The sequence below is a fragment of the Haliotis cracherodii genome, unplaced genomic scaffold (assembly GCF_022045235.1).
Source record: "Haliotis cracherodii isolate W230 unplaced genomic scaffold, xgHalCrac1.p SCAF_13, whole genome shotgun sequence".
Taxonomy (NCBI): Eukaryota; Metazoa; Mollusca; class Gastropoda; order Lepetellida; family Haliotidae; genus Haliotis; species Haliotis cracherodii.
In genome coordinates this window covers 18,281,612-18,300,845 of record NW_027266268.1, presented here as the reverse complement: position 1 = coordinate 18,300,845, position 19,234 = coordinate 18,281,612, and the positions used below count along the sequence as shown (strand labels likewise).

At 38.2% G+C, this 19,234-nt stretch overlaps 1 protein-coding gene across 1 annotated transcript; it reads left to right on the top strand.

Annotated features, from left to right (window-relative positions):
* Positions 1-845: 845 nt before the first annotated feature.
* Positions 846-18,263, top strand: LOC139459012 (uncharacterized). The gene is made up of 8 exons (XM_071240454.1): positions 846-897; positions 4,136-4,369; positions 5,828-6,061; positions 6,588-6,821; positions 16,031-16,264; positions 16,500-16,579; positions 17,365-17,461; positions 17,998-18,263. The coding sequence occupies exons 1-8, from the start codon at positions 846-848 to the stop codon at positions 18,261-18,263; spliced, it is 1,431 nt and encodes a 476-aa protein (XP_071096555.1).
* Positions 18,264-19,234: the final 971 nt, after the last annotated feature.

Here is a 19,234-nt window from a genome sequence, read left to right as displayed (position 1 = left end):
GGCGTTAAACACTAACCAACAAAACCAAAACAAAGATTGTTGGATAATGTTGCCAAATAACATGTTTATCTCAACGAACAAGATAAATTAATCTGATCAAAAGGGGTCAGGCGGTGTCACAACGGACTACAATACTGTGAAAATTTCTTTTTTTACAATAGTAAGTGTTTAATACTCAATTACCATTTGTCTGTAGAATGATTAATGCATTATTCTTCGACAAAAATACGGAAATATAAAACGAATAAACAATCATTCAAGAAATAAACAAATAGAGTTAAACAATACTAAGCTAGAAAGCGAAAAAGACTGTAATGTTATCAATATTCTGTTTATAGCGATGTCTCCAGACAGCTGATGGCGATGTCTCCAGACAGCTGATGGCTGAACGCACAAAGACACCGTGGTGCGATCCAGTTTTGATTAAAAAAGAACAGTGAAGATAAATGACAATATCTCCTATTATCCAGGACAGTATATATTCATTAGATGATGACAAATACCGTGAACATTCTACCACAAAGCAATATAAGGGCTAAATAGATTTGTACCATATATCTGAAGTCCGTTCAGCATCCCCAGAACGCTGTTGACTTTATTATCAAAGGGCATCACAATTGTCATGTTAAGATTAATCAAAACGAACACCTGTTTAATTCAACTTCATTGAAATAGTTAATAGCTTAATTTCACCCGACTGTGCCGTACGGCATATCACACTGTCAGGTAAATAGAAATTACACCTGGCCCACTATGGTTAAATCTGCCCCGTCGAGATGATTACAATCTTTGGTATAAATATAGAGACACCAACCCTATCTGACAAATCATCCCGATTATCTACAATGCTGCTCATCTCTCTGTTCGTGCTTGTGTTGGGGGTTGCTGAGACACATGGTTAGTATTTTAAATGAATTTCCGACCACAAATGTTCATCTCTCATAAGGAAGTTTTCAGTGTAAACATTATACTGCCAGTTAAGTCTTATTTGTGTATCCTATTATACAGATATTATATACATGTGGAGATGGATGATGCTAAAATTTGCTTTGTTCTGACATACTACACTAAGTTTATGTTTAATGATGATGTTTATATATGAAAGGTGACTTAAGAAGTATATTGTCACCAACAGGCATATAACCATGCATATACATACGTATGCATCAGTTTGACTGTGTAGCTAGAATGTGTATAAACTATAGGACACAAGACTTGTTTGATGGTATGATGGTGACTATACACGAAACAGGCACGATATGGATTGTTCGATGGTGCTGTATTTGATATGGGTATCATAGTTGTGTTTCGGATCTCATGTTTACAGTCTTTGAGCGACTGTTATGTGACGTTTTTTTTATAACGTTCGAGTTTTTTTGGTCTAAACCAATTTTTAAGTGTGTATTTTCTTTTGCCCGACAGTTTAGGTGACATATACCTTGAAAACCAATTGAAGCATCAAACCCTTCTTTGTTTCAAATATCCAGAAATGCCATGGATACTTTGGGAATATCTCCATATATAATTTTAAGGTATGACTAAGATACCACAAGCATGGTATAAGAACACTGCATACGTTTCCCCAGAATCGAGGATCGCAGGTACTGCAGGGTTCAGCACCATTGGTCTTATCCAAATTCCCGCAGCTCATTGTGGACTGGTGATTATTTGAAATAGTGAGTGAGTGAGTTAGGTTTAACGCCGCTTTTAACATTATTCCAGTTATATCACGGCGTGTCAACTTAATGTGGGAGGAAAGCCCGAAGTGATGCAGGTCTAAGACGTTTACCACTTCGGTGAAACCCACGAGCACGGGTATGGTGCTGACAAACCTAGAAACATAATTGGGGCGAACCGGGATTTGAACCCACAATCATAGGTTACTGGCATGCCTAAAGGACACAACTCTGCACAGCGAATCGCGGCGCCTTAGACGACTGGGCCACCCGTGCCCCCTAGTTATTTGAAATAACAAATATTTGATAAATCAACCAGATTTTTACTGGTCTCTGACTAAAGAACTACTGGCCGTGTCAAAACTTGTAACATATCATATCATATGAAACAAAGATCAATTTCTGTTTCTGCATACAATATGAATATGAATATGTCACTTTGTTATACAAGATAGAGTTTTAAATAAATGGCTATTTTATATCGAAAGCTGTGCTTAACTTTTTCCGAAGGAGTATTGTAACTTGTTTCGGACTAACAGACTAGTGGCTGTGTCTATACCTGTACTGTATCATATCATATGAAGAAAAGAGGCAGAGAAGCAAATGAAAGATAGTCAAACACAAATGGCCATGGAACACTTACAAAACATGTTATTCTATCATCAATATTCTATCATCAATATCCACATGAATTTGTCACTTTGTGAAAAATCAAAAATGTTTTTTTATCACAAAATGTATACAAGATCAAATCTAAATAAAATGGCTACTTTTTGTTGAAATATATAGTAAGCACGGATAACGTTTTTCAAGGGGTTAGTTGCCTGTCAACCACAGATGTCTAAGTTCTTGCTAAATGTATAGAGTAACATGTTCAGAAACATACAAGTACATTGGTGCTCCTAATACAGAGCTTGCGACTTTCGAGTATCTAACAATTGAACGCATAGCTGCCATACTTTCATATTGTTTGTTTATAAATATATAAACATATTGTACCTGTTTATCTGACGGCGTTGTTTGATTACACGTGAAACAGAATACGCAGGTTAATAGGTTTTTTCTCGCTTTGCGAGATTGTAAGAAAAAAGGTTGTGATAAATGTTTGTCTCGCTAAACGAGATTGTTCTAAAACCTGTCAACGTTTCACCATCTAGAGTAGGAAAATGTAGTCTGTCTCGCTTGACGTAAGAGGCGACTAACGAGATCGGGTGGTCAGGCTCGCTGACTTGGTCATTGTATGTCATCGTATTCTAATAGCGTAGATCGATATCAATCACCAGATTGTCTTGTCCTGAGTCGATTATTTACAGACCGCCGTCATACAGCTGGAATATTGCTGAGTGCGGCGTTACACAACAAACAAGACAAACACAGTCCCCGAACCTCATTATGTTCCCATCCGCTCAGCCCCCCCCCCCACATGAAGCAAGTCTAGATTTTCCACAGGATTAGTTCTGAATCTAACATTTCAATGAGGCTCCTTTACAATTTATATGTTTATTTCAATAATATATTTTCAGACTACGCGTTAGTTTAAAGGGTAATCGTACAAGAAACATTACAATGAAGTAACATGACGCTATTTTTGTCACGATGAAAACGAAATCTGTGCCCGGATATGTTCTTATTTTGATAAAAAAATAAATCACTTTTCTTACATCCAAATGTTCATGTAATGTTAAGACAACAGCAATGCATGGCCAGATTCGACCCGTGAAGATCCGAGTTAGAATTGGTCTAATTGGTCCATGCTTTTTGCAAGAGTCGACTGATCGGGTGCACTGGCTCGGTGTTGTGGTTGATGCATGTCATCGTATCCAAATTGCGATGTAATTCATGTTACTCACTGGATTGTTTGGCCCTTACTCGATTATACAAGACCGCTGTCATATAGCTGAAATATTGCTGAGTACGGCCAGATTGAATTACAGTTTGTTTGTTATTCAAGATAATTTAACATATTATGAAACCTACCTTGCGAAACAGAATAAAGCGTAACATGTATACTACAACGTTGAAATACTTACTGGGGAGACTTCTATAAGCATTGTATGCGGACGAGAGTGTGAGTGAGTGGGATGCTTTTCACGAAATGTTCACGAAAATAACATGAGTTTGGTTTAATGCTGCTTTGAACATAATTATATATAACATCAATATTTTATGGTGCTTCAGCCCTCAATATGGGATGCAACTTTGAAGTGGTACAGGCCACGCCGTATATCTTTACCACTTCAGTGAAACCCATGAACTCGTATTTGCTTCATCTTTGATTCGATCAAATGATCAGAAGCTCAACAAATGTTCCAGCAACAAAGGGTCGCAACTCTCCACGGCGAATTCGGAGTTTTAACCATTGGGGCCAACCTTTGCTCTGTGTTTGAAGGTATAGAGGAAAATATAGGTTTTTAGCTTTGAGATGTAATTTACATACAGCTGTGATTGTTTGTCCCCAGGTGCTGTGATCCCCGTCGGCGGGTCACAGGTCTCTTCCTCCTCATTCTTCACCTTCGGCTCCACGAACTTCGGTCCACAGTTTGCCGTAGATGGCGGATTTGGCACCAACTTCATCACTGACATGACTACGTTTGCAACAGCTGTCGAAGACACAATGCCCTACATGGACATCGACTTGGGCAGCAACTTCCTCCTCACCTCCGTCACCATCACTAACAGGGGTGACTGCTGTTGTAAGTAGAGTGAGATGGCTGGGTGAATTTATCGCCCATTTGAACAATATTCCTGTTAACAGACGGATAGATATAATTATAACGTGTCAAATGATCTGATTGTCTATAGATTCGTCCTCACATCATGAAATCCCTATCGTCACTTATTGGGCATTACCTCGATGTACAGAGCTTGAAAGTAGTTCCTGCTCGATGACCTTATTTGCATATTTATCTGATCATGAAAACAAATTCATCGGGTTTCTTTATCACTTCGATATCACTATGAAATATATGAAAACATAGTTATAAAATGGACATTTATGAATAAATTGGTGTTCTGTTTCAACATTTGGGATTAAAAAAAAGCTATGAAAAAACAGAATATATTTTTCTTAAAGGACAATGGTGAATCAGGTGAAGGACTAGAACTGTTTTATGTATTCTAAGGGATGTATTCATGTTGTGGGCCATTACTCAGTAATAGTGAAGGCAATTATTGAGGATAATTCTTTGATTACGACATATTTCGTTTCATTATTGAACAAAATGTTGATGATAGCCATTTGTGATTCCTGCCATTACCATTCCACACTTTTACTTTCCCTCTTGAAGAAAATGCCTGAATAGCCAAAGTATGTTTGCCTAACTGTACAAATAATAACACAATATTAGCCTTTACATATAATATCTTCTTCAGTCTTTCCAAAGCAAAATCTCATCCAAGGGTCGCTCTTTAAGTTTCACATAATTAATTTATATTTTCTTTTAACCTGAACATTACTATATGCTTTTATATGTATCACATATTACCTCAATAAATAGACAAATTCGTCCGGTGTCACGTTTAGCTTTGTCTGTCGTACTCAATGCTGTTCTTTGCTACCACCAAAGCAGTCTATTCCGATTTAGCCGTGTTGGTTGACTAATTCTGCGCTTGGTAAGCGAAGTTATCTTTGGTCTGACACAGCGAGGTAGACTTGAGTTGATTATCGTGGTCCCTCATAGCTTTTACGTCAGAAACATGTACAGAATTGAGATCATACATGGCGTATATATCGTCAAACACATTCTATGGAGCGTAGACCTTGAATTACAACACATTCCTGCTAAACTTGATATCAGTCATCAACACTCTAGTTCCCAAGTGACAGTATGTCCACAGGACTCTGTGTTAAACTGTGTAACCTGGCAGATTGTATGTTTTCATGCCCAAACGGCGTGGATATTTGCTTATGCAGTCGACCACAAGTCTTCCTGACTTAGACTATTTGAGGCTACCTCGATATATCCGAATAAGATATCATCATCATCACCCACTCTTTCCATTTTGGCAGCCGAGCGTTTTATCAGGTCTGAAGAATGTTATATTAGGAAAAAAGGTCATCATCGACTACCATAATTTGCATAAAAGGCTGAAAGACAATAATCGACTGAAGGGGTTATGTTGTACATGTGTATATCTTTCCACCTTGGCAGCCGAGCGTCTTCGAAACATCAGAGTCGAGGTGTACAATAACGATCCAACACTAGGAGGAACGCCTCAAGTCTGCACCACAATCGGCAGCACCGCCCCCGCCGCCAGCTCAAACACCACGTTCACCTGTTCGGCCATAGCATTCGGAAGGTACATCCGTTTTAACAAGTTCAGCAAGGTCGACGCAAATGACATCCTTCAGTTTGTAGAGGTGGTCCTTGATGGCGTTCCGCTAAGTAAGTATCTAACTGTATATATATACAACAAAAAATTAACGAAGATAGTATCACATGATGGTTTTATTTACCTACTTTATTTCATATAGAATCTGTGATATTTTCCGTTGTGTTAAACTGTGAATGCTTCTATTGAATGTATAATTAGTTCTCGTACCAAGAATGCCGATGCAACATTAAATAGCAACTCATTCCAAACATTGAAAGTATTAGTGTGTTCTGGGAGAAGCAAGCGCCATGCGATTATAAATACACGGATGGCTCAGTCACTTCGAGCTTCCAGATCGATGTTCATGATGTCAGTCAGTGGATTGACTGGTCCAGACCCGATTACTCACAGACCCCCGTCATATAACTTTAATATTGCTAGTGTTACATTAAACAACAAACAAACATGGCCTTGCATTCGAGCGAACGTTTTGACAATTGGGGCCACCCTAGAGCTGTGTTTGGAGGAAAAGAGGAAAATATAGGTTTATATATTTTGGAATGTGATTTACCTTCAGCTGTGATTGTTTGTCCCCAGGTGCTGTGATCCCCGTCGTCGGGTCACAGGTGTCTTCCTCCTCAGTCTTCACCTTCGGCTCCACGAACTTCGGTCCACAGCTTGCCGTAGATGGCGGATTTGGCCCCGACTTCCTCGTTGACAACACTACGTTTGCAACGGCTGTCGAAGACACTATGCCTTATATGGACATCGACCTGGGCAGCAACTTCCTTCTCCGCTCCGTCACTATCACCAACAGGGCTGACTGCTGTTGTAAGTAGAGTGAGATGGGGAGGTGGGTTTATCGCCGATTTGAACACTATTTCAGTTAAAGACGGCGTTTCAGTTCAATGCAGGAGAAAAGCCTATAGAGATCAAGCTTGGTTTTTGCCACTTGCATGGATCCAAAAATAACAAACGAGATGAACCTGTAATTTGAAGTCATGATCAGCAGATCGAGGCAAGCCGGAAGGATGCAATTCTGGACGAATTGTGTCATTCATCTCTTGAAGTAACCCTATGATATAGCGCGGGCCTTGTTGGGTGTTCATTAGTGTAAAGCCATTATTCGCCAATAGGCTTCAACGATTCTCAGTCGAAGAACTAGAAGCATATTTTTGGGAAGAAATTGGAGCTTGAAATCAGACATGAATCAGTTGTAACACTTAGACTATGCAAACATACACAATATCGTAGCTATTATCGATGGCACGTTCAAAATCATTTTCAAAACTAAAGCGTTGATTACTTTTGGTCGGAGTTCATACCCATGTAGTGTGTAAAATATCACGTTGGGAGATGTGAACTGCGCATGAATACAATGCTTGAGTGAACCGCCCCATTGATCATATGGTGCCAAGTGATCTGTTTGTCTAATCGAGCAGACATCATGACACCCCTATCGTAACTAAATCTTTATTTGAAAGATATATTTCTTAATGGATATATGTTTTTAGTCTTAAGAATTCTGTTTAATGAACAAAATCATATTGTTCACAATTTGTGGTAAATAGCATGTTTTGAAACAGGGGATTGCAAATGTAGTGTTTCACATGCTGCCATAAGTTATTAGATTGTCGTGTGTATATCAGGATATCATTCTCCTGGGCCCCGTTCCACAAAGCGATCTTAGTGCTACGTTGATCGTAAGCCTATGTTGAAGTATGGGAGTTACGACCAGCTTAGCACTAAGATCGCTTTGTGGAACGGGTTCCTGGGGCGTATAATAATCACAGAAGTTCCATTAACTGTCCGACAATTAAAATAGTATTAAACTATACTTGTACTCACTTCTACAGTCTTTCTCAACGGTTGCCATTGAAGTTTGTATATAGTACACATTTTTTTAGTGTAAACTGAACATTACTAAATGGTTATGATATTTAACACATAATTACCTAAACAAACCGCCCTCGTGGTCGATCCCCGGTAGATCCCCGTCATACCAAAAGACGTTAAAAGATGGTACTTGTTGTTACCCTTTCTGGCGCTCGGCATTAAGGGGCTAAAGCAAGGACTGGTCGGCTCGGAGTCAGTATTCTGTGTCGGAATGGGGTATTCATGTTAAACTGCGTTACGTCATCTCAGTGGGCTAGCACTAAAAACTGGCATCAGTCCGGCCTAGTACAAGCGGCCACACACACACACACACACACACACACACACACACACTGCAAAAAAAATCCATCTATACAAGCTTGTATATGCTTTGGAATGCATATACAAGCATATACAAGATTGGAATGATGATATATACAAAAATATACAAGTTTGTATATACGACATATACAAAAATATACAAATTTGTATATATGGTATATCCAAATTTGTTTTCTGTGTATATATTGGTAAAGGGAGAAAATTGTTATGTACTTGTGTATAATTATTATATATATGCAAATTGAAGTGTTTTAAGTTAGGCACTGTGTTTCTTTGTATAATGTTGGTAAAGGAGGATAATTGCTATGTATTGTTCTATAATTGTTTTGTATGTGCAAAATAGTATCAGCAAGTTACAAAAAAATTATATAGTGGCGTGTAACATTACTGGAATGTTTAATTAGTACTCCACACTGTTAGCGGGAGTACATACTCTCCTTGCAATGATATTGACGGGTAAGCGATTGAGGCGTCTCGTACTTTTCCTGGCGCGGTGCTTGGTATGTGTGTAGACTTTATGGTCAAATGCACAGAGAGGATAAGCTGTCGCGTGTGATTGCATTGGCGGTGACTTCTGTTTTGAAAGTGTTGAAATCAGTTTGTACTGAGCTTGGATTCGTTTGTACGGGGAGGCCGCGATGTGATTTGTAACATGCTCTCGTGCACATGGCACATAGCCAACAGAGTGGATTGCACAGAGGATGAAAACTATTTTATTATTAATTTAAAGTGTTGAATTTGGTTTGTTCTGAGGTGTCGGTTTAATTGTTAATTGTAGGGTATACATTGTTATAATGTCAAATCTAGGTGGAACGCGGAAAATCGCGTTTTTTAAAACGGCAGTCCTTGGAAAAATCCTCTTCAAAATATAATCAAAGATATTCTTTTTAAATACTCCGAAAATATCGTGTTGCCGGACAACCGTGGCGGATTGTCCTGTTTTCGATCAGAGTTTTCTTCATCAAACATGCCTTATTATTATTCATCACACAATCATTGGATCATTTCCGGACATCATACGTTTTCTATCCTGAATAACGGGAGGGGGGGGGGGGGGGGGGGGGGAGGCGTCACACATAGTTAATACTCCTATAATGACTTTTTTTAATGATAAAGTTGTCTTTTATAAGTGAATGAGATGTTTTACAGTTGTTCATGTGAAAAAAACTATTAATGTCAGCGTCCGAAAACCCATAACACGGGGATATATGTTGTGTTAATGTCTTATGTTTTACAGAAGATAATAAGTACAAAGGTATGCTTTTCTCAATATGCTTCAACATGGGAAAAGGGATATTGCACGTTTGTGGCAGTATTGCTCCCAGGTGGCGGCGGGGTCCACTAATGCCTACGGTCTACAATAAACAAAGTCATGCACCAGTGATTTTCAGCGACACCTGCTATCAGTGCATCATTTCTGCATCATTGCATTAGTTCTTATAGTATATACACCAGCAGATATTTGATGATTTCAAAGAAATTTCAAAGAAATTTCAAAGAGTTCATTCCTCGCATGGGTATGTTGTTTTCATTGTGTAGACATTATTCCACAATGCTTTATTTTTTTGTAGGCAATAGTAACTGTAGGCAAAAGTGGACGTAGGTATTAGTGGATGGAACCCAGGTGGCCGGGTGCGCAGAAACTATTCCCGATTTTTTAAAAGTACTGATTTAACTCCGAAATTTTACATCCGCCATCTTGTTTTTTTTACTGTTGCCACTGTTACATTTGTTGGTATGAATATTCTCCAAACGGCACAAAATTGCTTAAAATGCAATCAAATGTTCAAAACATTTCTTGGGGCTCAGCCTTTTATCGTTAGCAAAGTCAACAAACTACGACCATAAATGTAATGTTCAACAGGCGCAAGAAAATTTAAAAAAATTCTTACAAATACAAACGATAAGAAGTCGAATATGAATACTTATACCTGTACTTTTTAGAACAAGAAATTGCCACATTGACGTATTCAGATTAAATTGATATGTTCTTTACTTATGTAAATGCAAATGATGAAAAATAATTAACAGGGAGATACTCTGGCTATTGTGCAAAGCATCAGGCCCAGTCCCAATGAAAGTGAACAGCATGCCGATGTTATGCAAAGCAATCATATAACATATCGCAACTGATAGTTCTAAACAATCAGGCAATCAACATGACGGTATCAGTGGCCACCAAAATGATAACACATGTCAGCAGTCTGGGAAATAATACACAGCACCTTAACAATGAACAAAAAGAAGAAGAAGAAGATAGTTTATTAAAGTGTCACTATTTAAACAACCAACCATTTTGGCTTTCGAGACACAATACGCATCACACCCCCATAGAAGTACCACGAACACACACATCCGCAAATTCAGTCACAAACCCACCCACATATATTACGTTACACACACCACACCACACCACACCACACCACGGGATTCCATACTCGGTATTGACCCATGATATATCCTTCTTCACGTCAGGGAATGGGTTTTTGGATGGTGGTCAACGGACACGTGTTGCCTTAGGGTAAGCTGCTGTACTGTCCAGCTTCTTCATGTATGTCTCATCTGCGAGCCTCTTCGCCATCTGCAGTTCCGTCGACTCGCAGTTCTTTAGTCGTACTGTAAAAAATCTTTATGCCGTCTTCGTCATAGTTACTTTCCTCGGAGGGCATCAACTGAGCTATCTTTAATGCGTCCTCGTACCTCTGTTTTTTCTGGACGGGAAGGTTGCGATGGCGTATCCCGAGGACTCGGTTACGACTCTTCTGAATTCAATTCCAAATTTATTCCGATAAGCCTTAAGCAACGTGTCTGTATTATAGCTTGATGTATTAGAGCAACACTATTTGTGAATGCCAGGTGCTACCGGTAGTGTTGGGTATGCTTACCCTTTTTGAAGATTCACTCTTTGTAATTCGACATCAAACGGATTACATCACACTCATTTCATTTAACCCTTAATTAGTTAATTAATCTAGTTAACTTGCAGTATATTGTATCACTTAGTATTTCCTTAACGAGGAGTAATCCCTTGTCAGTTGAGTGGCCAATTAATGTCTGGAGAAAGGGATTAGCTTTACTCACAATAAATTAACATTTCACACAGCAACAGAAGAGATTATCGATCATTATGCCTTTATAAGAAAGTGAGAAAGATAAAGATTGAATGATATATAACAGGCCGTGCCTGCATTATATAGCCTGCGAGAATCGACACTGTAAACTAATAGAGGATTAATTTCAATTTTACAGAATATTCAACTGCTAAGTATATGATAAAGTGTTGAAGTAGCATTAGATATGTTTGAGATTACAGTTTTCAATTAACTGTATAATGTACCTTGCTGTCTTTGAGAGAGTCAGTGTCTGTAGAGCTGACTTTGTCTAATTGGTATTCAGTCCCTGGGACACAAATATTGTTTACTAGCATTGTTTTGTGAGCAGCCGGATGCGTAAATAATATGTAATATATTTCCGTATTATATTTTATAGTACTTGTTGTTTTAATATTGTTAACAACAGAGAGAACGAAGATTTTGTTTGAAAAACCACAACAGCATGCATATGTTCAAGCAAAAAGAAACTTGATAAAGATTCATTTTGCTGAATTTCTACTTTGGAAAACTTATTTGGAGCTCTGAAAGCTTGACGCTGTATAATTTGGGACGCGCATGGTTGGATGCAAACCAAATGTTTAATTCTCGCAAATTAAGGCACCAGCGGCGGTATAGGAGCATATATCTAATGTCATTCAATACAGAATAATACATCAAGATGGCAGTTTCAATGTTAAGATTAAGTATATCTTAAGATATGGAAATTAAATCTTGATAACTGTTTTTAATCTTTGATCTTTTGGGAAAATAATAGTGGAACTGGTTGAGTGACTGACGTATTCTACATTAAAAATGACAGATACGTGATTTACATCATTAAAATTTAAAGTGATACAATTATAAGTGAGGGTTGTGATTTATTTAGGAACGAAGTTAGTATTTGGGGTTTTAACTTGCGCTTTCCGACATTATGCGTATTTCGCACACGATTAAGAAAATAATGTAATTGATTTATTTATACGAAGCACAAATGCATCAATCATAAATCACCCGACTTGTTGAATGTTATTTCGTGAATACACAAATTGCATAACACATTCCCTGAGTACAAACCCAAATGGCCCGTCCCTTTGTGACAGGTGTTAATTAGAGAATGTATTGCCACCACATTATGTCCCGGCACTTTTTATGACATGTAATGAACCTAGTCGGTCCCTGGGTCTCTAACAACAACATTGGTCTTATAAAATCAAAATGTTACGTAATTCGTATTCAAAAATTGACTGAAAAAATATAACATGAATATAATTGCGCTTTTGGGGATAATATAATATTGGGAAAATATACTTAAAAGTACATGATTAAAGAATTTCAGACTCAACTGTTTCTTGTATTTATGACCGACTTCACTCAAACTGAATAATTAAACATGTTTATATAGCTATAATTACATGCATGACACCTACATTATCATGAAATAATAATGTTGGTCATGTTTGTTAATTTGTACATTTCGTTGTTATTGGTATCCTGAGGATGTTGTAATTAAACACGTGTTCTGATCTTATTTGACGTAGAATACATGAAAAACGATTGGTCAACAGTTTGGTGCGGTCGATGGAAAGGTGCTCAATTACTAAGAAAAGCTATTAAATGTTTAATACTTATTACGTGTCTTAAAATATGAATTAATTCTTAAGTTATAACATTAGTGCAAATTCACCCGAACGTAGGATGTACATGGACCGATTTCAAAATAGCTAAATTGACAAATTGTTACCCATAAACCACTGAATGTAAACTCACTTAGCCTTTAGAATAGAAAGGCGAATCGTTTCTTAATATATTGTCTTTTAAGCCGATGGAAGTTTAAATCACTACAACCGAGTCCGAGGCGATAAAGGATTATGTGACAAAATCTGGTATCATGGCTTAACTGTATATAAGTAACACTGTCCAAGTTTAATAATCCTCTATATCAGATGGCTATTCCAATAATTAATGGTATCAGGTAGGAATAATTTGGCAAAGCATTCTGTTCTACAACATATAGCCTGTATATTGGTTTGATTTCTATAAATGTAATTACTAACAGCAAAGATGTTTTCCATCTTGTAAAAAGGTGCAATGGTTGTGTTAGTTTCTCTATAAATTTTCTCGTGGCCGTACCCCTTATCGCCCCACAAATAGTCCGTATAGTCCGTATTGAGTGAGTGACTTAAAATTTGACGTCTCATCGGCATTATTTCAGCGTCCGGAATGAATCTTAGTGTTTAGGATTCTAGGATTAATTCTTGTTCTTGGTACAATTATCTCAAATATGGGCATTATATGCTTGTTCATAACTTCTAACGATTTATGTGAAAGGAGTTATTTAACTGAGTGAGTGAGTATGGTTCACGGCGGTGGACACCAGAAAGGTATCTAAGACTTCTAAGGCATTAATCATAGGGATTTCCTTTTTAACTCGTCAATATCAGAATCTGACTGAAATATTATTCCCAAAGTCATAAATATTAATTCCTTTCATTTTAAGATTAGGTTTTGGCCTTGGGAAGACTTTAATTTAACGTGAAATAGAAAGTTTCTGTTTTCTCTGGATTCAATTTTACTTACTTTCATCCATTTGGTAATTTTCTCCAAATCAGCATTAATATTTTACGCAGTAGTATTTGGAATTGTTCATTTGGGGAATTGTCTGAACCCCCTTGCAAACACAGTAAACAGAAATTCCAATGTGAATAATATGTACAATAGTTTGTTGGCTCGACATGCAAGACTCCATAATTTTAGTTATAATGTAAAAGTCATAGTAATATTAAATTATATTTAAAACAAATCTTTAATGTATTTGACATGGGAGACGAAGCAACACACATTGTATTTTATAATAATGCACAATTTTGAATGCTTTAAACCTGTTGCATTAAACAAATACTGGATTTGATGTTGTCATATAGTGAATCAATATATGTCAAGTCTTCCAAATGTTCTATTGCGAACACATATAGTGTGAGCGCTCATGATCGCCATATCTATGAATGAATGAAAATATCATCATTAATAAACTCACCTGAGCTCAGTGTGTGTGCTGAAGACAAATCGCTGTTAGGCATCCTGAACGACTTCGTTCACGTTCACCCTCAAATGTACCATAGAAATCTGCGATTGTGCGTGTTCAATGTTCGTATGCATTTTTGCGACAGGCCTTCGTTTATTTATTAAAATTCCACTAATTCATTAATCACATTGAGTTGCTCGCCTCTTCTCCAGTAGCTCACACTCTCAACTGATGTAGCTGCCTTGATTAACTGGAGTCCGGATGTACCTAATCACAAACTCTGTTCTAATTATGCTAATCGTGGAAGTGCATTATACAGGATGACAAACTTAGTAATCCTTTCACACTAATGATCCTTGTTTACAATGAACGCATGCCAATTGACTAAACAAACATCCTTAAGTAGAAGTATCACAATGGACGGTGTGTACAACTGTTTGTCAAACAATATCAAGCAATATTTTATATTTAGAATCACCATTATATGAAATCACAGAAACATATATATTAAATTTTACTTTGAAAACTCCAGAACTAATGTCGTTAACGTAATATAATAGGAATTTATTCCAACAAAGTGTTTCCTATATATGTTTCCTTGTACAATTTTAAATTCATGGATTTTTATCTATTATTTTGCAATGATCGTGACAATCGCTATAAGGATACTCTCTTGCTATTCCGTTTAGTGGTTATTCTACTTTAGACAGCGACAGCCTCTCGTTATACAACCAGCGCTTTTCTAACCCCGATTTATTTAAGACAGCGTCAGTCATTCGCTATACAAACAGTGTTTTTTCTAACCCCGATTTAGTTAAGACAGCGGCAGCCTTTCCCCATACAAACAGTGCTTTTCTAACCCCGACCTAGTTGAGACAGCGGCAGCCTTTCGCTATACAAACAGTGCTTTTCTAACCCCAATTAAGTTTATACAGCGGCAGCCTTTCGTTATACAAACAGTGCTTTTTCAAACCGCGATCTAATTAAGACAACGGTAGTATTTACATTATCTGTTACTAAAATCTGCACAAATGTTCTATTTCTTATGTAAACTGCTGTCAACATAAAGAAATACAAATTATGTCATAACACTCCAAATATAATTGCCATAATGAAAATAGTATTAACGTATTATTGTCACGTGCAAAAATACTGTTCGGTAACATTAGAAATATTTTCAAACCCAAAGAATACCTCTTACGTTCTCAAACAATTCAACGAAGCAGTGGTAAAATCTATCCATATATACAAAATTGTCTAGTTTTGGATATACCAACTTTACAAAAATGTATATTTTTAAAATACCAAATATACAAAATTGCATATTTTGTATATATTGGAATTTTCCCTTGTCACACACACACACACACACACACACACACACACACACACACACACACACACACACCATTTCACCTCACCTACTAAACAAATAGGCTGCTACCAAGGGAGGAGTGTGTATGTTGTTATTATCGATCCCAAACTAATTTAAAGAATCTATGGAGTGTACAAATCTAGAAATGCAGCACATTTCTGTTAACCTCGGTACCAGTCATCAACGCTCTAGTTCTCAAGTCACAATATGACCCAAGGACCCCGTGTTATACTGAATGGACTGGTAGATTGTTTCCCTTGACCAGACTATCAGAGACAACCTCGTTATTATTGTTGAGTAAGACATTATCACTCACTCATCCAAAAATTCACAGCCGAGCGTCTTCGAAACATCATCATTGAGGTATATGACAACAACCCAACTCTTGGAGGAACGCCTCAAGTGTGCACCACAATCGGCAGCACCGCCCCCGCCGCCGGGTCGACCACGACCTTCAACTGCACAGGGACGCCAATCGGAAGGTACATCCGTCTTAAAAAGAGCTCCAAGGTCGACGCTACTGATATCCTTCAGTTAGTAGAGGTGGTCCTAGAAGGCGTCCAGTTACGTAAGTATATGACTGTATTTATCTGATGGTAACACAAATGAGGATAAAATAGTATCACATGATAGTTTCATTTATATACTTGCTATCCTTGGTTTTCCCGGAGTGTAATCCGAGTTGTTTGCACCAAAATGTACGCACCTACTAAGTGCATTCATTGTAATAAAGTAGTTGTATATCCATTGAGTGAAGTACTTGTTAAGACGGCGTTAAACCCATCTCACTCACTCCTCCACAGAATGTCCTTGCAACCACTTCCAGCTGGACCAGAACTGTTTCTGGTTCTCTGGATTCCAAGCAACCTATGCCCAAGCGCAGGTAAACAACAACATCGTATCCATGTGCAGGATTAAATTCATTTATTTCATATTAACAATATAATGTTACACTTACAAAGTTCAATTTTAATATATTGTTACACTTATGTAAGCATGTTAGTTACTGTATTACACATTGCTGTGTCTTAATGGTGGTCGGGGGCACGTGTGGCCCAGTCGTCTAAGGCGCCGCGAATCGCTGTGCAGAGTTGCGTCCCTTAGGCACGCCAGAAACCTATGATTCTGGGTTCGAATCCCGGTTCGTCCCGATTATGTTTCTAGGTTTGTCAGCACCATACCCGTGCTCTTGGGTTTCACCGAAGTGGTAAACGTCTGAGACCTGCATCACTTCGGGCTTTCCTCCCACATTAAGCTGACACGCCGTGATATAACTGGAATACTGTATAAAGCGACGTTAAACCAAACTCACTCACTCACTTAAGGGTGGTCGGAGGATACGGGTGGCCCAGTGGGTAAGGGACCCTCAATGAAAGACAGTGGCCAAGCCAGCATTACATAGCCTTGGGCTGAAATCTCAGACACCGAATCTTTCTCTCGGGTTGAACAAAATATGCAAACGACTGAAACCTGCGTCTGTCATGGAATGCTTATCACGACCTAAACCAAACTCACACAATCAGTCAGTCAGTCAGTCACTCACTCCTTCACAATAACTGAGATAATGTTAAACGCTGCGTTAATCAGATTCACTCAACAACCCTCAGTGTATTCAGTACGCTTGGATGATACTTTGCGTGTTTGAAGACTACATGAATATTGTTACAGGAATATTGTAACATCATCGGAGACAATCTGGCCATGATCCGAACCCAGGCTCAGAGCGACTTTGTCAACGGTGTTCTCGCTGCCAATGCCCAAAAAGGTAATTTATAGCTCGCTTATACTGTTTCGTGGCTATTCTATATCACGAATCACAGATCAACAAAGGTTTCAACTTGAACCTGTGGCAGTGTTAGATATCAGTTTGAGTTCCACCCAAGAAAGCGTTTTTGTCAACGGGGTCTATGATAAAAGTTTATGTTTAAGACCAAATCAATTTCAATTTCGATTACAGCAGTTCACACATGGTACACGTAAGGCCCGTCTTTACCTGGACGAGACATAGGCCCAGACATCAGCTCACTGTTTAGGATAAGCTATGCATCATCTAACTGCATCTTTTTCTCTTACCCTCATCTGCAGGACTTCGCGAAATAAACATAAGTTTGCTTGTCGTTAGTGACGATTCATTGGATCTTGAGGTCAGTCTCGGATAATTGGTTGCTTGTCAACGTACCCTGACGGCGTGAGATGCTACTGATAACATCAACCACTCGTTGGTCTGGCTACGACTGGATTATTTACCGCCTACCGTGTAATGGCTTAAGAGTTCAACACTTCATATTTTCTGTCACTTAGGTCAAGAATACTGGATTGGGGTGACCAATCTTTTGGACCGGTTCCAGTGGCGATATCTCCTTGGTGACATTGTTCCCCTGAATGGCTTCACCTCCCCACTCGTGAACGGCACGGGCACTTGCAGCACCTCTACCTCTGAGAAGCACCCACAAAACTGTGCCGTCCTGGAGAAGAACGACGCCGGCCAATGGGAGTGGGAGGGAGAACAGTGTACCAGGATGGAGTACTTCATCTGTCTGGCAATCCTGCCCATACCTTCACCCTAGACTCTTTAAAGATACACGTATTGCTTATTTAGTTTACAGTCTTCATGAGTATGGTATCTTGTCTAGATTGTGATACTATTATAAGATAGGTTGTGATACTATTGTATTGATGTACTCGTAAATAAAGAATAAGCAATATCACTGTGTTGTGTTATTGTTGTATTATGATATATTTTAAAGAACACCCGATTCTTTCACCATAGCTAATCGTGTTTTCTTTACCTTCTTTTGAACAGGATTTAATAACAAGACAACACACATAAGCTTTGTTTGGGGGAGTGGTTAAAAAAGGGATGAACTTTATTTCTGTGCCGAGCAATATTCCAGCAGCTCCAGCTTTTTGGTGTCTTCATTTCACTTTTGTTGTTTGATAAAAGTTACAACATTGAAAGCTTAAGCTACACTTTCAAAATGGCTTATGGAACAATGACAAAATTATGTCCGAATACCTATTGTGACTTATACCATTTGTTTCCGTGTTTTTAGGGAACAATTGGCTTGCCTTTGCGTGTGTTGTGATTGGTGGAGCAGGATACGCTCACCTTTTCGCAAACACCTAATCTCACTCATTGATAGTGATTCATCAACATAAACACACCACACTTTGCATGACGGTTGGAATGTCAGAAAAAAATATACCATTCGTTTAACGAACTAGACATTTGTTTAAAAAATAACATGGATTTCAATGTGCAGAATTTGCAAAGCATGTGTATCGTCAACATGGCGTCGACACATATTTTGCAAATCTTTTCATGTTTTAATCAAGGTACACACACGATTTGAAAATCATAGGATTCGACTGTTGTGTGCAGCAATGACATATGGATGTAAAGACAAAATAAAAGACGTTGTCAATGTTTCTAATCAACGAACTACCAGTGTCAATGTATTAAGTTTCCAGCATCCCAAAGCTGTCGACACAGCCATGGTCACACGAAAGGACGATGGCCAAATGATACCATTTTGGA